This window comes from Achroia grisella, unplaced genomic scaffold (assembly GCF_030625045.1).
Source record: "Achroia grisella isolate CSIRO2021 unplaced genomic scaffold, CSIRO_AGI_Agris_v1 utg1096, whole genome shotgun sequence".
Taxonomy (NCBI): Eukaryota; Metazoa; Arthropoda; class Insecta; order Lepidoptera; family Pyralidae; genus Achroia; species Achroia grisella.
Genome location: NW_026712575.1, coordinates 248,907 through 272,675, shown reverse-complemented (window position 1 = coordinate 272,675; position 23,769 = coordinate 248,907). Strand labels below are relative to the sequence as shown.

Sequence of the window (23,769 nt, the reverse complement as noted above, 5' to 3'; positions counted from 1 at the left end):
ATAAGTAAACTTGTGTCCTGACCGTTATTTAAATACAAGTGTAATAATAATAAGTTACATTAAATAGTGTTTGAAAAAATAAAACTATGTAGGATATATATTTTCATGCCAATTTTTTCCCACCTTTATCATCGCGTCTTATTCTTTTAATGCAGAATATTAAAAAAAACATTGTTTAGTAGAATAGGATATAATTATCAATGATAATCGGCATCAGATTTAAATATTGTGTATTATATTGGATTATACGTAAGTAGTTAGGCTAATAACATTATTAAAACATTATAAATAGATAATGATAAAGAGCTTGAGCAAAAACAATGTTCAGGAACATTTGTTGCAACAGGAGAAATTGAATGAGGCAAAGACCAAATCAAAATACAGCGGCAACATGGCAGCTAATAGAAACGGACGATGGCTTACACAGGTGGGTGACAATGACATAATTATCATACTTAGTTTACAATAAAGTAGATAACTAAATACGCGTATATTATAATACAAGTTGTGTGTAATTAAAGGGAAATATGCGAAATATTGTTTTCAGTTTTAAATAAAACACAGATTAAGGCTGTATACTCTTGGTACGTTGCATTAAGTATGAGTAAGTAAATTATAAATTATGCTAAATACTATATTTTGTATCCATATGGAAGTATTAAATGTAGTAGGTAGACATATGGAAGTATTAAATGTAGTGAGCGGTCTTTTTGTGTATAATTAAAAGGAAATGTGCGAAATGTTGTTTTCTGTCTTAAATAATACACAGATTAAGGCTGTATACTTTTGGTACGTTGCACTAAGTAAGTAAGTAAATTATAAGTTGCGCTAAACACTGTATTGTGTATCTAATAGACATATGGAACTATTAAGCAACTATGGTCTATAGTTCTGCCTTGTAACTGTTAGGTACTTACAACTAAGAATTATGAATCCGGAGCACACTCGCAAACTCATAACTATAGTACCTATGTTATCAATACCTGTCATAATAAAGAGACTATACGAGATAGAGGATCTTGGTCATGGCTCCCACGTCTGCATTACGTAGTTCAGTAAGATATAATAAAAAAGGTCAAGTGTGAGCCGAACTAAAAAGGCGAGATTTTTTTTATTTACAATGGAATTTCTTTCATATGATAGTAATAAAGAAAGACTCCTTGCAAATTGCAAAGATGGTCGTCTCACGGTCGCATCACAATATCGTGTTTTAGTTCGAAACCGTGAAAGGAAATTTAATGTGTATTTTAATATTTATATCTTAGATAATTTTGATTTGATTTAGATGGTTATTAATTGATAATTTGTGGTACAAAGTCTTATATATTATTATTATATTTACCTGTTTACTCGTTTTAGATTGTCATGACAATATTAACATTATAATTAAAATATGAAATAACAATTTTTACATTTTTTGGCGTACATATTGGATTTATTTCTTTAGCATAAGTGTACTGGAACTGTTAGATAAATATTCGATTTTAATTCAGGTGACATTATTAAAACACTTATACACTTAATTTTTTTAAAACAAAGCAATATATATTTTATGCGCATGTGCAATATATATATATATATTATATATATGACTGTCCAGGGTTAGTCCTTGGACAGTCATACATACAAACAATAAACATTCTTTTCAACGGCCGACTTACATGCAGAAATCTGCTAAACTCTTATCAGTTCTGTACTGATAAGCGGTGATACTAATGTATCAAACATATATGTATTCTGATAGTATATCGACATTGACGAAATGTAAAGCACTATGGTGTTGTTGTAGAATAGAAAAATAACCTACAATTAACTTTGTTTTTAATTTGTACTACATCGAGTGAAAACAAATAGATCAGTATTTATTTCGAATTTAGAACGTTTTTAAATCAAGTGTGAATAGACAAGATTATGATTGTGCTTAATTTTTGTTACTGATTGTGTTGCTATATAAAAAATGATGGCAGAGGAGGCTTTGGAAGCCGAATTGAGTGGCCATATTAATGTAAGTTATCATCCTAATTTTAATATCAAATAGACTAATTGAACTATTTTATCTAATCTATCAATAATAGTCCAGTATCTTCTCAAGTGTGAGTTTCCCAGAGTCTCCCTATTAGACTGCTTAATATACCTATATAGAATATAATTTTGAACTTGCCGTTTAGTAGGCATTGGCGTAGGTATTATGTTCTCTTCCTATAGGGGCCTTTATATTTTAGTGACGAAAAGGCAGTGGTGACACGAATTCTTGATTCGTCAACACAAGGATGCCTACATTTTTTTTATTTTACTTATTTCTTTTCAAATATTTTGGATTAACAGATAAAGTGTTTTTACATAGTTTACGCTATGGAATCTCGCTATCTACCTGTTTAAAATATTGTTAAGTTGGTAAAGTTTAGTTGATAACAATTTTCTTAATAAGCTCGTAAGATATTTTTGTTCTTACTTCAAGTTCTGTACTGTAAATAAAATAATAGTTCAATAATATACCAGTATATATACAGATGTAGGGATTATTACTCTAATAAACGGTGGGCTCCATTATTGATGCTTCCTGTATGCACGGTACTACAAGACATCTCGTCGGTTTTCATTACAATCATTTAATAGACCTTTGAATTGATGGCACAAATGTCGTACCTACGCGGAATTAGTTCTAAAGGGTACTAAGAGTTGGTATCGAAGCCCATGATAGTAATAATACTGTTTATAAAACTGAACAACTTTCCCGAAGAAGAAAGTGGACAATTGTAAATATATAATAGGTTAGCCTTCAAATAATAAATGATAGATCGTGATCAGTTTAGTATGAAGATTTCGAAATTTATTTTCAGATTTCCACTTAGTTTCTTGGTGAAAGATGTATATTTACTTAATGAATATATGTTCCTAGAGGAATGATAAACCATAAGCATGTGTGAGATCACATTTATTTAGAGCGGAATCCTGACCGTTGCTATTGCATGCGTTTCGACTGTACTACAATACTATTTATTTATTACTAGCTTTTGCTCGCGGCTTCGCTCTTGTTAATTTATCCCCTTAGGGGTGGAATTTAACAAAATAAGGATTTTGATAAATTCCACCCCTAAGGGGATGTCTACGTCATAGTAGCTTTATGCATGCAGTCTCAGCCCGAGCGGTTTAATATTGACAAAGTTTCATACAAACTTTCATCTCCTATTTTATCCCCTTGGGGGTAGTATTAATCAAAATCCTTTCTTAACAGATGCCTACGTCTGCATGCCAAATTTCAGCCCGATCCGTCCAGTGGTTTGGGCTGTGCGTTGATAGATCACTATGTCAGTCACCTTTGAGTTATATATATTTAGATATCGGTGATCGAATTCTGAACGTTATTGAGTTTCATCCATATTGCGACACGTGTTTTGTCTCTCAATGATACATCATGAGGCATTCAAAAGAGTATCTTACTTCTTACTAATATCTATAATAAACGCGAAAGTATATGAGTATTGATGTATGCATGGATGTTTGTTACTCGTTCACTCAAAAACTACTGATCGGATTTAGATGAAATTTTACAATAATATAGTACATCAGAATAATACATAGGCTATAAATTCCATGCGGAGTTTAGACAGGCAAAATTTTTTTAAAAGATTATAATTGCAACTAAGATATAATTAGGAAATACTTAACACGGTAGAGAAAGAAATTTAATACGTAAAATTTAACATTCATAAGCGGCTAAAACGTCCTATGAATATATTATTTATGATTTGATTTGATAATAATTTTTGTAATGTCATATTTTTAACAAAGGCTACCTATTAATAGGTATCTAATGGATTTTTAATTAAACGACAAGTTGTTAACAACAATCTTAGGAAAAGTTTAAATTTTAATTGTTTTTACCTCGAATCAGATAGTAATTATGAGTTGGCAATGTCAATGTTGCAATTCTTTACAACTATTATATCAGACAGGGTGTATCTCGGTTTGCTAGTTAGTAGTAAAGAAAGAATGTATATTTTTTACACGTAGGTCTTTCCTTTTGCGCATATACAAACTAGCGACTCTTGCATCAGATGAGTGTGATATGATGTGTATGTAACGGAAGTGGTAAGTATACATAAATAGAGACAGATATAGGAGAATACCAACATACCCAATACATATAAATTATTTAATAATATATCCACTACTGTGTATTGTAGGTACACAAGTTGGCTCCACTTTCTCAGGCATACAGATGTATTCTATAAAAAAAACTCGTATGCTACGCCTCTATACTCTGTAATTTCCCTGCCACATCACACCCTTCAACTGAAAGAAACTCACACAGCTAGTTGCTTGGCGGTAGAAATATTGAGGTATTCACGCGAATAACTTTGTACAAAGTGTAAAGATGATGTTGTGCTAATGTAGATAGTGCCGGTTGGTGGTCGATATCAAAACAAGTTTGTATGGTTTCGCTTCCGTTCGAAGATTCCATACAAATGCTATTTGTTTAAGAAGCGATAGTAATCATGCTGAGTAGAGACTTACGGTTCATAGCCCGAACATTCGAATCATAGGGTCAATGAATAATGAATTAGTACGTACTGTTTGTTTTAATACATATCATCACTAGCTATTATTCATTGTAGTACAATCATTCAAGCGGAGGTATAAAATGAAGATTGTGAAGTAAAGATTTCTGAGAGTTTAATATGAAAAATATATAAATAATGAAAATATGATATCGGTACAATAGCTATTTATAATAGAAGAAATAGAGGTCTAGGTTATAATAATATAGCTATTAAAAAATAGAGGTTGTTAGTAGATGCGTGAAAATTTAGAGTTGTATGTATTATTTAAATCGAAACATAAAATATGTGTATTAAAAAAATTTAGGGGATCTACACTTATCACACAAGGGTATAAAATATAGATAACCTATTCTCAGACCTACCGAATACATACATAAGATTCCATCAAAATCGATTAAGCCGTTTCGGTGAAGTATGCAACTAACACTGTGACTAAATACAAATATCTGTATTATTATCTAAAAACTCTGTTTTCAAATTTCAACAATTATTACTCTTATACAGATGTCGACCTAGTTTAGATTCCAGGTTCTTACAAGCAATAAATATTGTTTTAAATGAAAGTACGACTATAAATTATATTGTAAGGATCGTTGAGAGTGGTAAATAATAATGATTCCTATATAAATTTATATGTTTAATTTTTCGGGTAAATATTAAGAGCAGTTATCAAGAACGATTGGACTTATTGCATTAAAACAATGCATTTGTGCTTTATGGAATAAATTTATTTATCCTATTTTAATAATTGATAAGGTTTTTACTAACTTTTATATAAATTTATACCTATTACCTACATTTGTTAAAATTGTACGTTTAGTTCCATGTAAACTAAACTGTACTAACCTTATTTTTTGTCAAGGTATCTAGTTTCACTTGTGTTTAAATAGATTAACTGCTATCTATTCATTATGTCTGACTAGGCTATCGGATGTCTTCATGGATTTTAAAAGACCAAATCCTATTAGTCACACTTTGTAACACACAGTTTAGCTTTAGTTTTCTACCATTACGCACATCTTAGACAAAAATACTTATATATAATAATGTTAAAAGAACTCAAAATAATAAAGAATAAGACTTTACTAGTTTTTTAACATGTATTGGGTAAGTGACAAAATATTATAATTTATATTAGTTATCAAAGCTGTACAAACAAAGACTTCGCGGTTATATCTAAATGATAAGTTAGGGTTAAACGGGTCTCAAATTAATCTATATAAAAATAACATACATTAGTCAACTCATTAACTACAACAAATCAACATTATGTTATCACATCATTTTTGGTCATCGATAACCCGGAAAATACCTACTAATTAGTTGCGTACCTAGCTTGTACCTAAGTGAATACACCTTGACGTAACTTTATCCGAGTTTAGTCGCTGATCAGGAGCAAGGCCACGCTGCCCTTACGTGGTTTAGACGGTGAGCTCTCCGCAGTCGACGCGCTGCTCTCGACCCACCACCATGCCAGACGAGGAGCCCCCCTTACCTCCCCCTTCCCCGACAACCCCGCGCTCCGGGCCTTCGCGCCTTCGACGAACTCTACACACGCTGCGCTCGCCGTTCCGCTCCGGCTCGCCCTTCCACATTGGCTCGATCAAGCGTACTGGTTCTACTAAGTCTTGCGCATCAGACGGCGACATTACGTGCGACGAACGCACGATGCGTAAACGTAATAAAAAACATCGCGACACGGCCAGCGATGCCTCTCACAGTACGAATGGTTCGCCTAAGGCCGATAAAAAGAAAAAAGACGGTGGAAGTCTCTTACGTAGGATGGGTAGTTTAGGTAAAAGACGAGCAGAGTCGACACCACCTCCATCACCATTTAGAACAGTGGAGTCTACTACAGGAAATCAGCTACCTTCCGAAAAAGAAGAATCTCCTACAAATGATTCTTCTCCTGAAAAAGAGAACTTAACACCTTCGCAAAATCTATCATTAAAGACATCAGAGGTAACGCCGAAGTCCTCGCCTGAATTAACACCAGAGCCTACCCCAGAACCGGCCAGTCCGATTGCAGTAGAACATCCAGTCGCGACACGACTTTTCACAAAAGCAGCTTGGAAAAGAAACAGTGAAACCGAGATGGAAAAACCTGTGGAAGAACCGAGTCCTGAAAGCGCTTTGCGGCGGCGAATTGCGTTTGTCGCACAGGCATCCGCCTGTTTATCTGAGGATCACGACGACGGAGAGAGGGGTGAGGGCGAAGTGGGGTCACTGGAAGAAGCGGTGGCACTGGCCCGCGTGCGGCTCGCCGCGCCAGCGCCGCCCTCGCCGTCACATTCACGCGACAACGACACCGAAGAGGAGGGGTGTACGGACGCGATGCCGGCGTACGGAGACCTCATCGGTCCGGAGAATAAAGCTGGGAGCATCGAATCGCCGGTGAGTGTTGTGCCAGTTTGGGCGCGTGCGCGGCACTCGCAGGCAGCCTCAGTGGGCAAAGGCTCTTCGTGCGATGCGCGCGCGCCATGACCTTCGAGGAGGCGGGTGATGAGTGCTACCTAACGGTGTGCGAGTGTTGCGGTTTCAGCGCGGAGACGTCCGTGTTGGTCTCAGTACGTTTTATTTCCCAATAGTTTTCAGCGGCTACTATCGACGATGGCCTTCGTGAGTACGCTACGATATGCAAGTTCGCTTGCCCGTGGTCTTGCTTCGTATTGCACTGCATTGTGACTTTAACATAACTTTGTTTACTCAAGTGCACGATACTTAACAATTTGTGAATCGTAACGATGATAGGTACTTGAGGCATCTAGGTGGAGTACGATGTTTCTTTTATTGTTCGTGAATGAATATTATTTGAAATATGAATAGTAAACTTTATAATATCCAAACTTAAATACATTACACTATAAAATATAGAGAATTTAATATTGGATCATATCTGTTACAGAGAACTTTTTTCAATTAAATATAAGTTTTCATTATAGAGCTGTAGGGGGCATATTTTAATGAACTCTCGAAAAATGAAAGTAAGAGATTGTTATTTTTGCTTCTTGTTATTAAGTTATTTTTGATCTAAGTAAAATTTACACGTGATGTGGTGCCCTTATATTGGATTAATTAATGAAGTATTTCAATTCTGATGTTGACATAACTTGTTAATGACCACCTAATGATAGTGACTCAGTAATAGACACAGCAATGTAGGAACAACAACAGCGGTCATTTCCTCTGATGTGTAAAATTAAACCATGCAACAGATTTTGATAATATATTTATCATTATTGTTTTTTTATATTCTATATAAAAGGTTTATTCATACGACTTTAATGCATACAATAAAACAGATTGAAGTACATCTACATTTAGCGGATTTTATAAAATTATATGTGGTATAGAAAAAAATTTCCGCGGTGCAAATAAAAAATGAAATATTTTAAAGTATCTAAATAATATACGAAGGCAATATACATAATTAAATAAATTCATTTTAAGGGCCATGTCTGTACAAGTTGGTAGTATTCTCTAAAAGTACGCCCAATTCATAATTATAATCTCAGAACAATTCACACAGCGCCATCTAAATCCAAGTTAAGTTAGATAAAGCTTGTGTTATGGGTACTAGATAACTGATACAAATACATAGATATATATTTTTTTCGTAAATACATACATATCATACATATAAAACGCCCAGATCGACAAAACAATCATACTCATGAATATAAATGTTTGTGCACTGCGAGCAATCGAACCTGATACCATCAGTAGTAAGGCGGTATATTAAACCACTAGACCATCGAGGTCGTCAATTTTAATTAGACCTCATTCGCAGGTGTATCGTTACTTCATATCATATATGTCATTAACTTCGTCTAAATTAGATAAACAACATATTGTGGAATATTTACGTAAAATTTATATGTAAACAAAAAAACTCGTTTGCCCCTTTTTCTTATAAATAAATATCGATTAACCGGCAACCTGACATGATATTCTCAAAAAGCTGTTTTTGTTTTCGTGTTATTTAATTATCAGATCTCTCGTACAGTGAACTATCACAGATCTATAAAAGAGAAGCAGCGGTTATTACGATGCAATTGATATGATACTAACATCTAATCGGAATGAAATAAGTAACAGACACAAACACGCAAAATATACATAGGTAAATTACAATACTATTGATAAGATATTTGTCATATATGTATTGAATAACTGATATATCTATATATTTTAGTCACCCCTAATAATCCACAATAATAAAAAGTATCCACCATAATCCCTATCTGTATCTTTGTATTTGTATTTTATTTTTAGTAATTTGTTGTTATAGCTTAATGTTTTTTATAAAAATAGCAGTCAGGTAAAAAATACAGACAAAGTTGGTTAACAAATAGTAAATAGCGTACAAATATACACTCTCAAATATATACAGTAATAAAACCTTTTCTTGTGAAGTACCTACTTAATATGTTATAAAAATATCAGTGTTTTGTCATTTGTTTATTTATCTGCATGCTGTGTCACGTGTGATTCATAGTGTTTATATATTATTGGAATGGTAAATAATCCCATATACTTCACTCGATGGTAAATAGTGACTGTGGCTATACCAATAGAATAGAATAGAATATATCTTTATTGCTAACTATGTGGGTACATCATCAACAGTTACACCCCATCGTGTATGCAACAATACAGTATTACACATACAATATATCTTGACACCACTTAATTCGGGAATGTATATTAAATCAGTACATTATAATTTATTTATTTATATTTTCAGACATTTATGACCATGATCATAGCATTTATCTTAAAACAAATGTTGTTTATATTCCTATAATACTAATCTATAATATTGTCGGAATATAAACAATTGTTTTAAATATTATTTACATATTTGTTTATAATAAATCATATTATAATCATTAATAACATTTTAACTATCATTACGATAAAATTTATAATAAGGGTAGTTAAAATGATAATAGATAGAAATATATGAAATTAACTATTAATATTTAATTATTTTTATAAAACTAGCGACCGTCCCGGATGTGTACAGTTTATTCTATACTATAATACGCTTGTATTAAATAATAAATAATCAAAGAACCTTTCTATTGAATCACTCTAACATTATATTGCTGAAAATTGCATTAAAATCCGTTGCGTAATTTAATAAATATAAACGAACAGTTAGCGGTGGCGACTTTGTTTTATACTATGTAAGGAGAATACAAAATAATTAAAATAAAATCACACAACATTTTTCTTTTAATTATAGTTATTTTGTCTACCACCAGATGTCTTTCGAGAACAGTAATAGTGTAGTGAAGTCCACTACTGGATATCTGGTATGGACAATCCTGCATTCCTACATACAGTAATGTTTAGTACGCTATTGCATGAAATCTTGCTGACCAGTGACGCAGTTCTTTTGTGCAAATAATCTTATCAATAACAATACTCACTACAATGATAGATATAACATTATCATTTCCTCTGACTATTCTTTCCTATACCTTTATTTTCATGATTAATTAAATTATCTATTCGTAATTTATTTGTGTCATATATTATCATACATAACATAGAGTTAAATAGAAAAATAAATGTGACAGCATTGTAGACGTAAACGTATATTTAATTATTATTATATATTTAGTTTATGTAAAAATGTATAAATTAAATGAAAAACGGAAATCTAAAAATTTCGGAAATTTTTACATTTACGTTTAAATTGGGTCGCTTTTGTTTTACGTAATAAAGATATACAGAATATTTTTCCAAATGGGCAAGTATTCATTAAATTTATTTATAAAATACCTATGTAATATAAAGATTTAGTTCGTTGTAAAGGACTTGTAGAAAATTGGCGATGGGAAACTCCGGGTTGTATTAAAACGTATGATTAATATATATACTATATATGTATCGTCACGTCTAAGGTTTTTTCCGGCTTGATTGACATCTCAGGTTATATGCAGAATAATCCAATACAAAAAGAGCAGTTATTGAGTCCCGAGATTTAAATAGTATGAAAATTTAAAAACATATTTTTAATTTTCGAACGCGCGAATTACTATAGATTTATTTTTGGCGGGAATGATAACTCTTTTGAATTATAACTCGGTTTCACAATAAATGTTTATAATCCTTTTCTTAATATAATACGTTATCGGGAACATATGATATGTCTTGTATATTTTTACTTACATTTAATTAGAACCTATTATTAACAATACATTAATGAAAATGATATCCTTCTCCCCCTTGATAGTATTTAGCTTGTTTACATGCGTGTATCCCACGTGACCTCGACCATAGAGAGTTCCGACCATCGACAATGTTAGAAAGTCAAAGGTATATCACATTTGTGAATGATCATTCGCGGTCTTGTCACTTCGGTTATGTCTGAGGCCGCCATTCGTGTATATCTGAAACTTGATACAGATATCACGTTAGTTAGCTAGACTTTACCGCAGTTTCGCGGTTCCAACGGTTGTGCAATGTGAATTCTAGTGTTATTAATTGCGGTTCATTATGTCCTGATTAATTATAATCAGTTTATTAATCGGGATATGCTATTGATATTTTTATTATATACTAGCTGTACCCGCGACTTTGTCCGCGTGGAAGTTAACTTTATTTTTTAAAACATTTTTTTTTAAGATAACAGTAGCCTAAGTTAGTCTTTATTACATCAGCTACCAGCCAAAAAAAGTCCCGACAAAATCGGTCCAGCTATTTCATCATATATTAGCCGGAAAAAACAGACAGACAAAAATTGTAAAAAATGTTATTTTGGTGTATGTGCCGTAATTATATTCGTATGCATGTAGTAAAAAAACGGTTATTTCAATATTACAAACAGACACTCCAACTTTATTTAAAGATTTAAGATTCTACACTGAATGAAATGAATTAAGGTTCATTATTTACTCATTAATAAGACTATAAATGACAGGGGAAAGGGTATTTTCAGTAATAAGGACGTACCATGTGTTGACCTCCATGCGGTTTCTAAATTATCTTAAAAATCCATGTAATTTCTAATAATGATATATATATATAACACTATGGGATATCTAATCTTATTTCGTGCTCCTTCTATCCATCTGCCACTAAACTATACTAGAGTAATTCAATGAATATTATTAGGTACTAAACCGTACACGAGATTTTTATCACTTTTCATGAAAAGCCATATTAAAAAAATCGTATAAGGTTTGTGTTTGTTTTATTTGTGAAAATAGTTAACTTTGTGAAAATAGGAAGTTTATGATTCATTATATCTTGCACTAACAACTATGAGCAGGTGTTAATCCAAGATACGCATTATTTAAGCCACAAATTAAATTCAAACCTACCTAATTCAATACACTTTCACTTTTTTAGTATCAGTACAATAAGTAATAAATAGTATATTAACGAGTAGTATACGTGCAACACTGCTAGCAAGATAAACATTTTTTTTGTATATAGAGAATAACTAACTAGCTGGGCCTACTATTTCACCCCCGTGAAAATAGCCTATGTGTTATTCTGATGTAAAAACTATATTATTGTAGTTTCATTAAAATCTATTGCGTGAAAGGGTATAGAACATCCATCCATCCACGCTTAAAAACTTCCGGATTTATAATATTCATAAGATGGTAATTGTGCACTTAGGTTAGTTACTCACTGGCATTATTTTTAGGTATCATAGAAAGTCAATATCCGCGGCCTCTTAGTGTCTCAATGCTCTTTTTTGTTGCCAGTCGATATTGTCGCTGACAAGACTAGATGGAATTTGTCGATACTTTTTGCTTTGTTATTTATATACAACTAGCGGACCAGCCAGTAGGCTCTTGGCTGATCCAAATAAGTTTTCTAACCACCCAGAAAACAATATAAATATCTATAGATTTTTTTATATAAATCGGTCCTGCCGTTTAGAAGGAATTAGGTGACAAACATGCGTACAGAAGAAGTATATTATTAAAATAAATTATGAAAGTATTATTTGAATCGGCTGCGGTATCGAGACATTCTAATGTCTCGAAACATTACAATGTTTTATCCTTTAGGCTCAAGCTATAGAACAGTAGTAGATAAATTATTTCTATTTTACGGAATCAGCAAGTAAATATTCAAATAAGTTGAAAGTTATGACTATATAATAATATATTCGAACACAATAATGACGGAATTAACACACTACGGAAATACATCAAAGTATTATATTCTAACTCTTACAATGATTAAAAGGATTGCCAACATTAAAACATTTAACTTCGTACGAAGAAGAAAAAATCTAGTATATTGTCTTTATTTAGTTCTCTAGCCACGTACACCATTTTGATTAATTCTCGTAGCTGAAAATCCCGTAAATGGTCGTACGAGGCTGAAAATCTCCTTCTACCGAAGGACAAAAATCTCTTATCTGTACGAGAATTCTAATAAGGTTGGTATCCCTGATACCAAATGACACTATCGACCTTTGTTTGGCAATAGAGTAAAGTCTGCAATTTAGAGTACTCTTTAGAAATATCAATTTTTTGCTTGAAAATATTATTACTTACAAGCAGCACAATTTAGGCACCGCTATTTTGTACAGTTTCTGAAGCATGACGAAAGCGTACAATATTTTAAAGCATAATTTCGTACACAAAAACTTACTTTCACTGTTCTACACCAGAAACCACAATATTCACCTATTTACTAAGTGAATTAAGATAGTAAACATGAGCCGGTAGGCGCTATAAACTAGGTTTACTTCGGCCGCTTTAACATGGTGCATTCTTGATAACACTTTAGTATTTACGAGTGGTGCTCACTACTTCATATGCATGTATATTTTTCAATTGATGGTACCTATTTAATATTTTAACCCATAACCCACAGGGAATTCATCCCCACACGCTAGAACCTAATTGCTCTTGGACAGTGCGGTTTCAGAGGAGTTTACTCCCGCGTACACTTAGATCGTGAAATAAACTGCCTGCTGAGGTTTTCTCACAAGACTACAGCATGGGGTTCTTCAGGAGGGATATATTATATATATATATATTCTTTAGGGTCAGCAACGTGCACGTGGAACTTCTGGTGTCTCAGGCATATAGGCCTATGGACATAGGCTACGGTAACCATTTACCATCAGATGGGCCGTATGTTTGTTTGCCACCATGGTAGTATAAAAAAAAATAGATGACAGTTGACTACATCTCACATATATACATCAAATATGTCGTATTCAGTCATATTCAGAGTGATATGTGTATTATATTAATGATGTTAAAATTATTCAAGTTATTGAATAATCTTTGAAGTTAATCTTTTAACTTGTTGAAATTATTCTCCTTTAGTGACTATTTATCTCAACTTCTTTCAAACATTGACTTATTTTACCTTAACAACATATTCTGTGAAAATGGCATCTTTATTCCTGCACCCATTTTTACATAAAACCTCTACTCATATACAAATAGACTAATTTAGCCTAGTCATCATAATTTAACGATTTTATTATACTGTAAATAAACATTACAGCAAAAAAAATAGTTTATTAAAAATCATATATATACCAATTTTACTTGTTGTATCGTTTAGTCCTTTTTTTTAAATAATGTTTTCGGAATTTGTAAAAGATTTATTAATAACAATAATATTAATTATTAAATAATTGAATTAATGTTATTGTTATAACCAGTATATTATGAATACATAATATACTGGTTTCTAAAGCAATAACAGAGGAAAGATTATTAGTACTACTAATAAAAGTAGTAGTAGTTATATATAAACAAATATGTATAAAAAAATAGGCATCGCTACAATATATATATATATATAACATAGTACCCGTGCTAAATATAGTAAACCTTCGTAAATGATCATGATTAAGTTACTTGTATGTGCTTATTTTTTTTTTATTATTCCACCAGCATCATTTTATAATAAACGGAGTTGTTTACATTATATAGCAAATTGTAAGACAGTACAATGACTTTAACAGTTGCCTCCTGAGACTGCAGTGTGACTCAACAGTTACCTACATATACGACATTTATTTCATAATAAATAAAAAAAGAACAATACACATTAAGAAAAGTCCCCAACTTATCAATAAAAAAAACTTCAATTTACAGACAAATATAAAAATCAACCTTAGTGTATATTGCAATTTAGGTTGATAATCAAACATGCCAGCGATCTTCAGAATAAGGCGGTATGTTTAATCAAAAGACCATCTAATGATTACATGGGTTGTTTTTGAGCATAGAAAAAGTATTATTGCAAATTCTAGTCATTCTATAGTTCTGAGCATGCTTCATGGTTTGGTTTTTTCATTCGTTCTGGTAATCCATAGTAGATCCTGTCATTTCCAATAAATATATTATGGAATAAACCAGTTTATTGATTACATACATTAAGTAGTGCGAATGACAAATACTTGTCTGTTATCAGGTGCCCGATAAGAATGTTTGTTCTACTTTAACTCACTTCATAAATAAACGGTGATCGGACGAAGTCGATAGTGTAATCTTGTCTTCTGGCTGTGTAATTTGAATTCTTTAGTGTGTATACTGTATTAAAAACATAACTTGTGGTCTATGAAATTTATATATTATTATTTTAAAAAGTTCACGTTCGATATTTGAATTGATAAAGACGATGTGCGCGAGGCGTTGAGCGTTTAGTTAGTGCGATGTGGGACATCTTAATCGGAAATAATCCATACAGTACGAGCGATTTACTTTTTTGGACATATTTTTGTGTTTCTTGACAAACCTGGAACTGAGATCTTCGTTTTTTAATGAAGATGTCTCCGAAGCATAAGCCAAATAATATTGACGTGAGTATTTTTATTGTAAAAAGATACTTCAAGTTACAAAACCACGTGAATATTTTTTTAGTAAAATGTGTTAAAACTTGGAGTTAAAAACTTATTTGGAGTTATTTTTACGTCAGACAATTTAGATTTAGGTGATTTTATAAAATATATTACTATTTAATGTTAAACGTTACGACTATTTAAAGCTTAGTACCCATTAATTAAAATCCATACCGGTCCACATTTCATCACTGAATACAGCTATTTTCACGTACCCATTTAACCGGAACACATTACCATATTCTATATAGGTTAGACGCCATGATCATATCTAATATTTTCACCTACATATATGTGTATTTTTTAATGCATTTTAATGAAATAGTATTTGCGCTGACGGTATACTCTGTAAAATGGTCTTCAATTTATTCAGTGCTTGCTCTAATGGTTTACGCTCGTCGTATAAGGAGTTTATTTGACACATGTGAATTTTTTACACTTTGGTGTTAATTTGTGTTCAGTCTTATCTAGGCGTTTCTACATTTTAATTAGGGACTCTATGTAATGTTGCAATCCGGGGTTTTCATAAATTGATGAACTTTTAATTATTTTAGATCACTTGTAAAGTTGTTATCACTATCCCGTCAAGCGAGCGCGTCTATACTTCCATTTTATGCATGCTGGTTAGCAAAAACAATTTGTGAATGTATTTTTTTATAATAGCGTTTTTGTCGCAATAATGGATTTCAGTATTTTCATCAACGGAGAGTTAGTAAAATATAAGGTTACATTTGAACTAGCGACCTTTCAATATATGAAAGGGTAGTAAACTATTAGGTCACGATGCTCCCTTAATTAATAATTATTTAATGTAATATATAAAATTGTTGTATCACAGTATTTGTAACGAAACTTCTCCAAAACGGATTGACCGATTCTTATACAATTTTGTGTGTATATTCAGTAGATCTGAGAATAGGATGTAAACTATTTCATACCAAGTGATGAGAGTGGTTTAACACAAAAATATTTTATTCTTTGGACAATTTTTTAAATGACAATATTTTATGATTAGACATTAAAAAATTCACACTTCATACATCAACCTCTATTTTTATAATAATGTAAATAGCAATACGACTTTTATTAGATTCGCTAGTAATAGTTATAATATTCAAGCATACTCGATCCGTGACAGCTGGTCATTGAGCGTGTATAGTAGCTCTATTCAAATGGTCATCTAATTATACCTCCCTCATAATCTACAGAGTTCTAGAACTATCTATTAATATTCTCATTGCCATCAATTGTCAATTGTCTTCGTTAATTGCACTGTTTGATCTTAGATAATTATTCCCATGTAATGTAACGATATGGATACGTATCAGATCTACTTTGTCCCAGTATTTTATATGTTTATCTGCTTTATTGATAATTAAAATATAGTATAAAAGGTGGAGTTAATGATATAGCATTCTCTTAATTATTTTATTTAATTCATGAAGGCATTATTCTTATTTAAGCTCCATTATAGTATATAGGTTTTGTACAAAGTCATCTGCGTGGATACCTTAGTCTCCTATCTCGGCCACCAGATAGCTTGCTTTGTAATATGTATTTTGATTAAAGGTTGAGATAACGTAGTAATATTATAAGGTAAGAAGACATGAAATATTACAGTTCTCCGGAATAGCAAAGCTTGAGCACATTGTTACATGATATCGTGATACCCTGATGCCATGCTAATCATGCTAATCACTCATCATATAAATTGTATCACTCGGATGTATATAGCTCATCGTATATCTCGAAAAAAAGGAGATAAAGCCGCAGGTAATAAAAAACAAAGTTAGACTGTATTACAAGGACATGTTATATCTGAAAAAATAGGAAGGGTATGCATGTTTATGCAAACAAACTTGCGGGTTAGAGGTTGTATTTAAATAATTTTACTAGCTGTTTCTGCAACTTTGTCCGTTTAGAATTGTGATCTTGGATAGCAAATATTAATAACCTAACCCAAAAATGCCAAAGAAAAAAAAAATTCGTTTCATTCTAGCTTCAAATATGACGAATTTTCATACCAACCTTCATACCCTATATTATTTTATCTCCTTACAGATAAAATTTTTACGCTAATATATTCATTTATATTTATTTGATCAAAAGCCTAAAAAATAGGTTTCAGGCTTCTAGTTTTAAAAATGACGATACTTCTATATAATCTTTTACCTTCCATTTCAACCCCTTATAAACCCTTTTCTGGCATTAAAAAGTAGCCTGTGTCCTTTCTCAGAGTCTAACTAGATTAACTGTGTACCAAATTTAATTAAAACGGTTCAGTAGTTTTGGCGTGAAAGCGACAGAAAGACAGAGGTACTTCCGCATTTATAATATTAGTAAGGATGTTTTTTGTTGCAGTCTCATGCGTCTACCAGCGCCGAAAGACGAGAGCACCTGTACAAGATTCTAGTAATCGGCGAACTGGGCACTGGGAAGACGTCCATCATCAAGAGATACGTGCACCAGTTCTTCAGCCAGCACTACAGAGCCACCATAGGAGTAGACTTCGCACTCAAAGTTCTAAATTGGGACGCTAATACAATAATCCGACTGCAGTTATGGGATATTGCAGGTAATTTAAATATATCTATGAAACAGCAGTAATGTTATAAACTTCTCGTGTCACAATGTTAGTTACTACAAAAATAGATTTTTTTTAATTTTATATGCATGTTCAGCAGGTGCTGATTTTCGGCTACTATCTATTTTTCTTAGCCTTAAGTGATAAGGATTGTCCACCCCTAACTTTTTTCTTTTCTTTTTTTGACAATTTTTTACATTTTTATGAATTTCACCCTTCTATCACGAACTACTATTTTTTAATAGCGATATTAATTTATATGGCAAAACAGCGTGTGCTAGGACAGCTAGTTTATAAAATGCTTTATTTACATTTTGTTTATATAAACGTAAGTCCTTGGTTTGCATGGTTGAATTGATTCTGATGAAATTTCATATCTTGTAACGTATATACTTTATATCTTATGAACTCATTAGGGATGAATGAAATGGAACGAGCAAAGTTATCAATTTTATTTATCAACTAACAGTGCCCGCGGTTTTACCCTCGTGAAATTTATAACCTATGTGTTATTCTGATGTATAAGATATATGTAAAGTACGTGAAAAGTTTCGTCAAAATCTGTTCTGTAGATTCTGCAAGAAAAACATCTCCATCCATCTCTCATTGTTGTATCGGTCTTGGTGTTTTAACTAGACCTAAATGGGCCGTACTTTGTTTTTAAAAAAGTACAGACATATATCTTGAATTCTTTTAATTTATTAAAAGATACATATATTCTTTGTACATCTTTATATACCTGTGTATTATATACTCCGTATACTATTATCTTAATCTTGAACGTCTTTATATCGTAGAATATTCTTACATTGTCACTTACACTTTTCTGGTTTCAATATGTTGTGACAATACTATTTTTATACTCAATACAAATATTTACAATATATACACTGACTGTCTGTTTGTTACTAAACGGATGTACATACTAATCTTGATGTTTGACATGCCAATAGATTGATTGACATCACGAGAATGGATATAAGATATTTACTTTTATTTCAAAAAACGGTACTATATTGCGGCTAACAGCAAGTAATTTATAAGGAATACTAAAAATATTAAGTAAAAATAAATTTCTTCTGCTGGAAATGATATCTAGACAGTTTCACGGTCTCTTTAACATGAAACGATTTACATGAAGCATTTAACCCTCGGTCAGTAATAGGGCTAGACCAATGTTATGTGGTCTCTATGATAATATAATAAATTGTATTGTAAGTAGTTTTATGTATACTTTACGTAATATATGACGTCACTGTTTGCTGTCTATAATGTATATGTCCATCTCATGTCGCAAATTATAACTAATTGTTTCTTTAATGATTTAGAAATTAATAATAATGTATACTAATATTATAAAAAGGCTGGGCCTTTTTTATTAAAATAATCAAATTAAATTAAAAAAATAAATTACTAAAATAAGAGTAGCTTACGTTGCTCCTTATGAGATTAGATAACTGTGAATAATAATCCTGTCATAATCGGTACAGCCCTTTCAGAGATTATTAATAACAAACAGACAGACATTCTTTCTTTCTTTTTCTTTGATATTTTAATTGAGCCGTACTCATAATAGAAACTCCTTTAGTATATTTGCCAGTTATTTATATTGTTTATAAATTTTTATCATCCATCTGTCACTGGGTAGTAAAATGGACGAGTTAAGTAAAACTTTCGCTGCGTTATTTTTCTTACTGACGGTGGTGTTCAGTTTTATATTTCTATCGTTACTTATCATGATTCAACATTAATTTGCAGAGTAAAGGTAATTTCTAAATGAACATTCATTTTGTACAACGTGGAGTTAGAAGTAAGATGATTGTGGACCACCTGATAGGAAATTGTGATGAATATGGAGCAGTGTGTAGGGTTTCCTGCGTGCTGTATTTTACTATCAATTTTTAGATCACATAGAGGTCGACTTAACATGGTTTATTGATTAAAATGGGACCCACTTGTTCCCATTTACTAATAATCCCCTTCACCTAAGCCCATTCTCTACGATCTTTAAGTTCTCTAAGATACTTATTTTTATTTTTGAAGTTTCACGTTTAATTTTTTGGCAAATATACGCATTTCCTCGACGATTCGACTAGGTTGCACTGGCCATGGAGAACCTAACTTAGCTCTTCAGCTGAGATAGGTTCTCTGTAACACTTTAGTAAACCACTTCAACACTTTCTGAAAAGAATAAATAAATAAAAGTATAATAATCTTGTTACAGGGCAAGAGCGTTTTGGAAACATGACCCGTGTGTACTACAAGGAGGCTGTGGGGGCATTCATAGTATTTGACGTGTCACGAGTGCTCACATTCGATGCAATCTTCAAGTGGAAGAACGATTTGGACTCTAAAGTACAGCTGCCTGATGGCTCGCCAATACCGTGCATATTACTGGGCAATAAGGTTTGTTATTTCTCAACATCTTTCCTTCATTTTTGATATACTTGTAAAATTGTGGTTTTCCATTAGATTTTAAATGTATTGTATGTACAACACACCGTTTTACTTTATATGATCGTGGGTTCAATTCCTCGCACGATGCAAACATTTGTATTCATGAGTGAATGGCCTTTTCCGTGAGATGAGAATTTTGATTGTGTAAATAAAATCGGAGATTCCTCGCTAGTTTTTTAATTAATGTCAATTATTACAATAGATACGTATAATTATGCCTAATCCTATCGTTAGCTAATTTGAATCACAAAGTATAACCAACGTTTTGTCTCTGGCCCGCTGAAATCCTGTTGTTGCAGTGTTGCGGTCTTATCAATTGTTATATTAATGCATTGTATCAATTGTCTGTCTAGTACTCATAACAGAAGCACAACTCACATAGCGCCATCTAGACTTAACTTAGGTATAGTCTAAATGGCGCTGTGTATTGTTCTGGGTGAGTGTTGTTAATATTTTTATTGTTATTAACCTAGAACAACACACAGCGTCAATTGATATAGTGTTTTTTTTAAATATCATCGTTATTAATAAATATTTTTATTCAGTTTATTTGTATTGCTTATAGGGATAGAACAGTACCGTACCTACTGATTTTACAAACGGTTTTTCATTCTTTAATCATGTCAGTTCGGAATAAAAAGTTATCATTATTAGTATTTCAGTATTTTTATGTATATATTCAGTTTCTGTTTTAAAAACAAAAGCTACTTCAATCGGCATTAAATGTATTAATACGCCCTATAAATTATGATTTGAATAATGAGTAGATTCTAATAATAAGTAGGTACAATAGATGAATGCTCCTTTCATTTTGATCCTCAACTGATCGTCTTTTGTTTTACAGTGCGATCAACAAAAGGAGGGCATAGTAAACTCACCGACAAAGATGGACGAGTTCTGCAGGGAGAAGGGCTTCGCAGGCTGGTTCGAAACTTCGGCCAAGGAGAACATTAATATAGAAGAGGCGGCGCGCTCATTAGTTAATAAGGTATGTTTCTGTATAATTTGAACGGAAAAGAAGCTGACGGCTCACCTAATGGTAAGTGGTAACCGTCGCCTATATACGTGAACAGCAGAACGTGAATATCTCTTATGCGTTGCCATTCCGGAAGAATAAGGTTTCATGCCTCCGTATCGTTTTATTTCATATTGTTGTAATTTTCATATATAGTCTTTATTCCCCTTAAATACATTTTTAAATGTGTTAATTAGAAATAATGTTTACAAAGGAGGTTTTATCTCTAAAAGAGATCTCTTCCAAAACCCAATATAGCGTGGCATAGGAAGTGTTGAGTGCGTCGAAATGTTCATAATAATAATTTAATAAAACATAAATATAAAATATCCAAAGTACAATCACAAATACTATATACATAAAGATACAATTTATTATTAACATTTTTAACTTAGAATAATAATTGTTAAACCAATTGTGATGATCAAATGATCAAAAAGACCAAAAATCTAAAACTATTAAAAAATTAATACATTTAGTTTTTTTTATAGTTGTAGACGTTTATAGTATCTCTGGTAAAAACTCAGGCAGACTATATAAAGTTGAGGAAACTGTCTACCTGTATGGCCACGTATGTCTCACCTGTTTGAAAGTACTAGTAGTAGAAACAACATGGTATGGAGGTAAGGTATGACACCTTATGCCTCCAGAATGACAACTCATGACTGTATTACGGGCGTCAGATTGATAAAACAATGTGATTTCCATAGTGCTGTAATATACGAGTAGAGGCGGCGCGACAGTTATTCCTTTCCATCTAGTGGTCATCTAGATTTATATAAGTTAGGTAAAAAATGTTATGAATACTAAAATATACGAACTCTTAAAACGAGTAGTTAAAACCATTGTCAACTGTCGACGCCATTTTTGTTTTTTTTGTTATCCTTTTAGGATCGGCAAATGTTTAGAGCCCATACAGCCGTTGTCTGTCGTATTATTTTTTTCCTTCAAATATGTTCTGTAGAAATTCTTCTGTATCTACTGTAGAATTAATATTTTCCTCATAAATTGGTTCATAAGTTTTTTTATTTTTCAACAGAATACGAATAGTGCACGTAACTTGTTAATTAGAACTAAATGTTGTAAATGAAATTGCTTATAATCGAGCGATTGCGAGTTGAGCCGTGATTTTGTCACAATTGAATGCAACGAATAATAACTATAAAAAAATATACTCATAATAATACACCTATTATGTTGTTCTAGATTCTTCTTAACGACAAACTACTTCAAAACAACGATAGTAAAGACGGTGAGAGATTCTCGCTTGAACACAAGATAGCGAACGGCGAGAACAACCGAGATGGCAACACCAAATCATGTTCCTGCTGACCAATATATTACCATATATTATCCAGTAAGAGTGTTAGGGTCCACACAGTTTGACAAAATGTATACAGACTGGGGTCTTAATTATGTAACACTGTTACTAACAATACACATGGAAAACAGATCGATATTTACAATATTGTAATATTATTTTATTTATGAATAATATTAAATAGCCTCTAACTAACCCATTTTGTAATAACAGTCGTGAATATTTATTGTTATTATCCAAAGGTCCCAATTGAAAGAGTGTTACGTTTCTCTGTGAATCGCTATATTTATTTTCTGGGCAAAGTAGCTATCAGCACTCAAGTCACTTACCCTCGGAGCGCGCTTCCATAGTCGTAAAAAACAATTTGTCTTCTGGGCTCCATGACCCTAGCGTCTTTACGGCAAATGATAAAAACCAATAAGATCCTTCCAGTTTCGAATACTTGATTTATATATTTTAAAGTTATGCATGGATTTCATAGAATCGTTAAACTTAAGGTTTTCTAACTGTCTTATATCACAATTTAGAATTGTTACTAACAACGTTACATAATTAAGACCTAGGTATCAATCAATAAAAGTTCCAATATGTAGATATTTATTAATAACATAATTATATGTAGGCATGTGTATATTTAATGACTTATCGATATTTTTTTATGTTTCTTTTATTATTATCTTCACCAAATCACAAAAACTTATATAAAAATAATAAATAGAAAAAAATTCTTTGGACATAAACAAAATAAACTTTTGAGAGTGTCTGTTTTGTCTTATTTGTTAAGACAATGATCAAATAATATAAAAATGTACTGGAATTGAAACGTGCGTTTAAATTACAGAAAATAAATATTACTTAATTGTCGTATACACTATGCAAAATTTTATAATCTGTAGAATATATAGAGTATGTGGTCGTATTTTTTATCTGTAACATTGACTTGATGCAATAATACAATTATATAATTGAAAATGATATGAA

The 23,769-nt window shown here is 32.0% G+C and overlaps 1 protein-coding gene across 6 annotated transcripts; it reads left to right on the top strand.

Moving 5' to 3' along the window:
* Positions 1-23,769, top strand: LOC131848862 (ras-related protein Rab-32). 6 transcript variants are annotated; one of them, XM_059198818.1, is made up of 5 exons: positions 1-427; positions 17,773-17,986; positions 20,220-20,401; positions 21,297-21,440; positions 22,674-23,769. In XM_059198818.1, the coding sequence occupies exons 1-5, from the start codon at positions 296-298 to the stop codon at positions 22,797-22,799; spliced, it is 798 nt and encodes a 265-aa protein (XP_059054801.1). In that variant the 5' UTR covers positions 1-295; the 3' UTR covers positions 22,800-23,769. The 6 variants fall into 6 exon arrangements, with proteins under 6 accessions (XP_059054801.1, XP_059054817.1, XP_059054796.1 ...); XM_059198834.1 differs by lacking the exon at positions 1-427 and adding an exon at positions 1,780-2,005; XM_059198813.1 differs by lacking the exon at positions 1-427 and adding an exon at positions 6,036-6,959.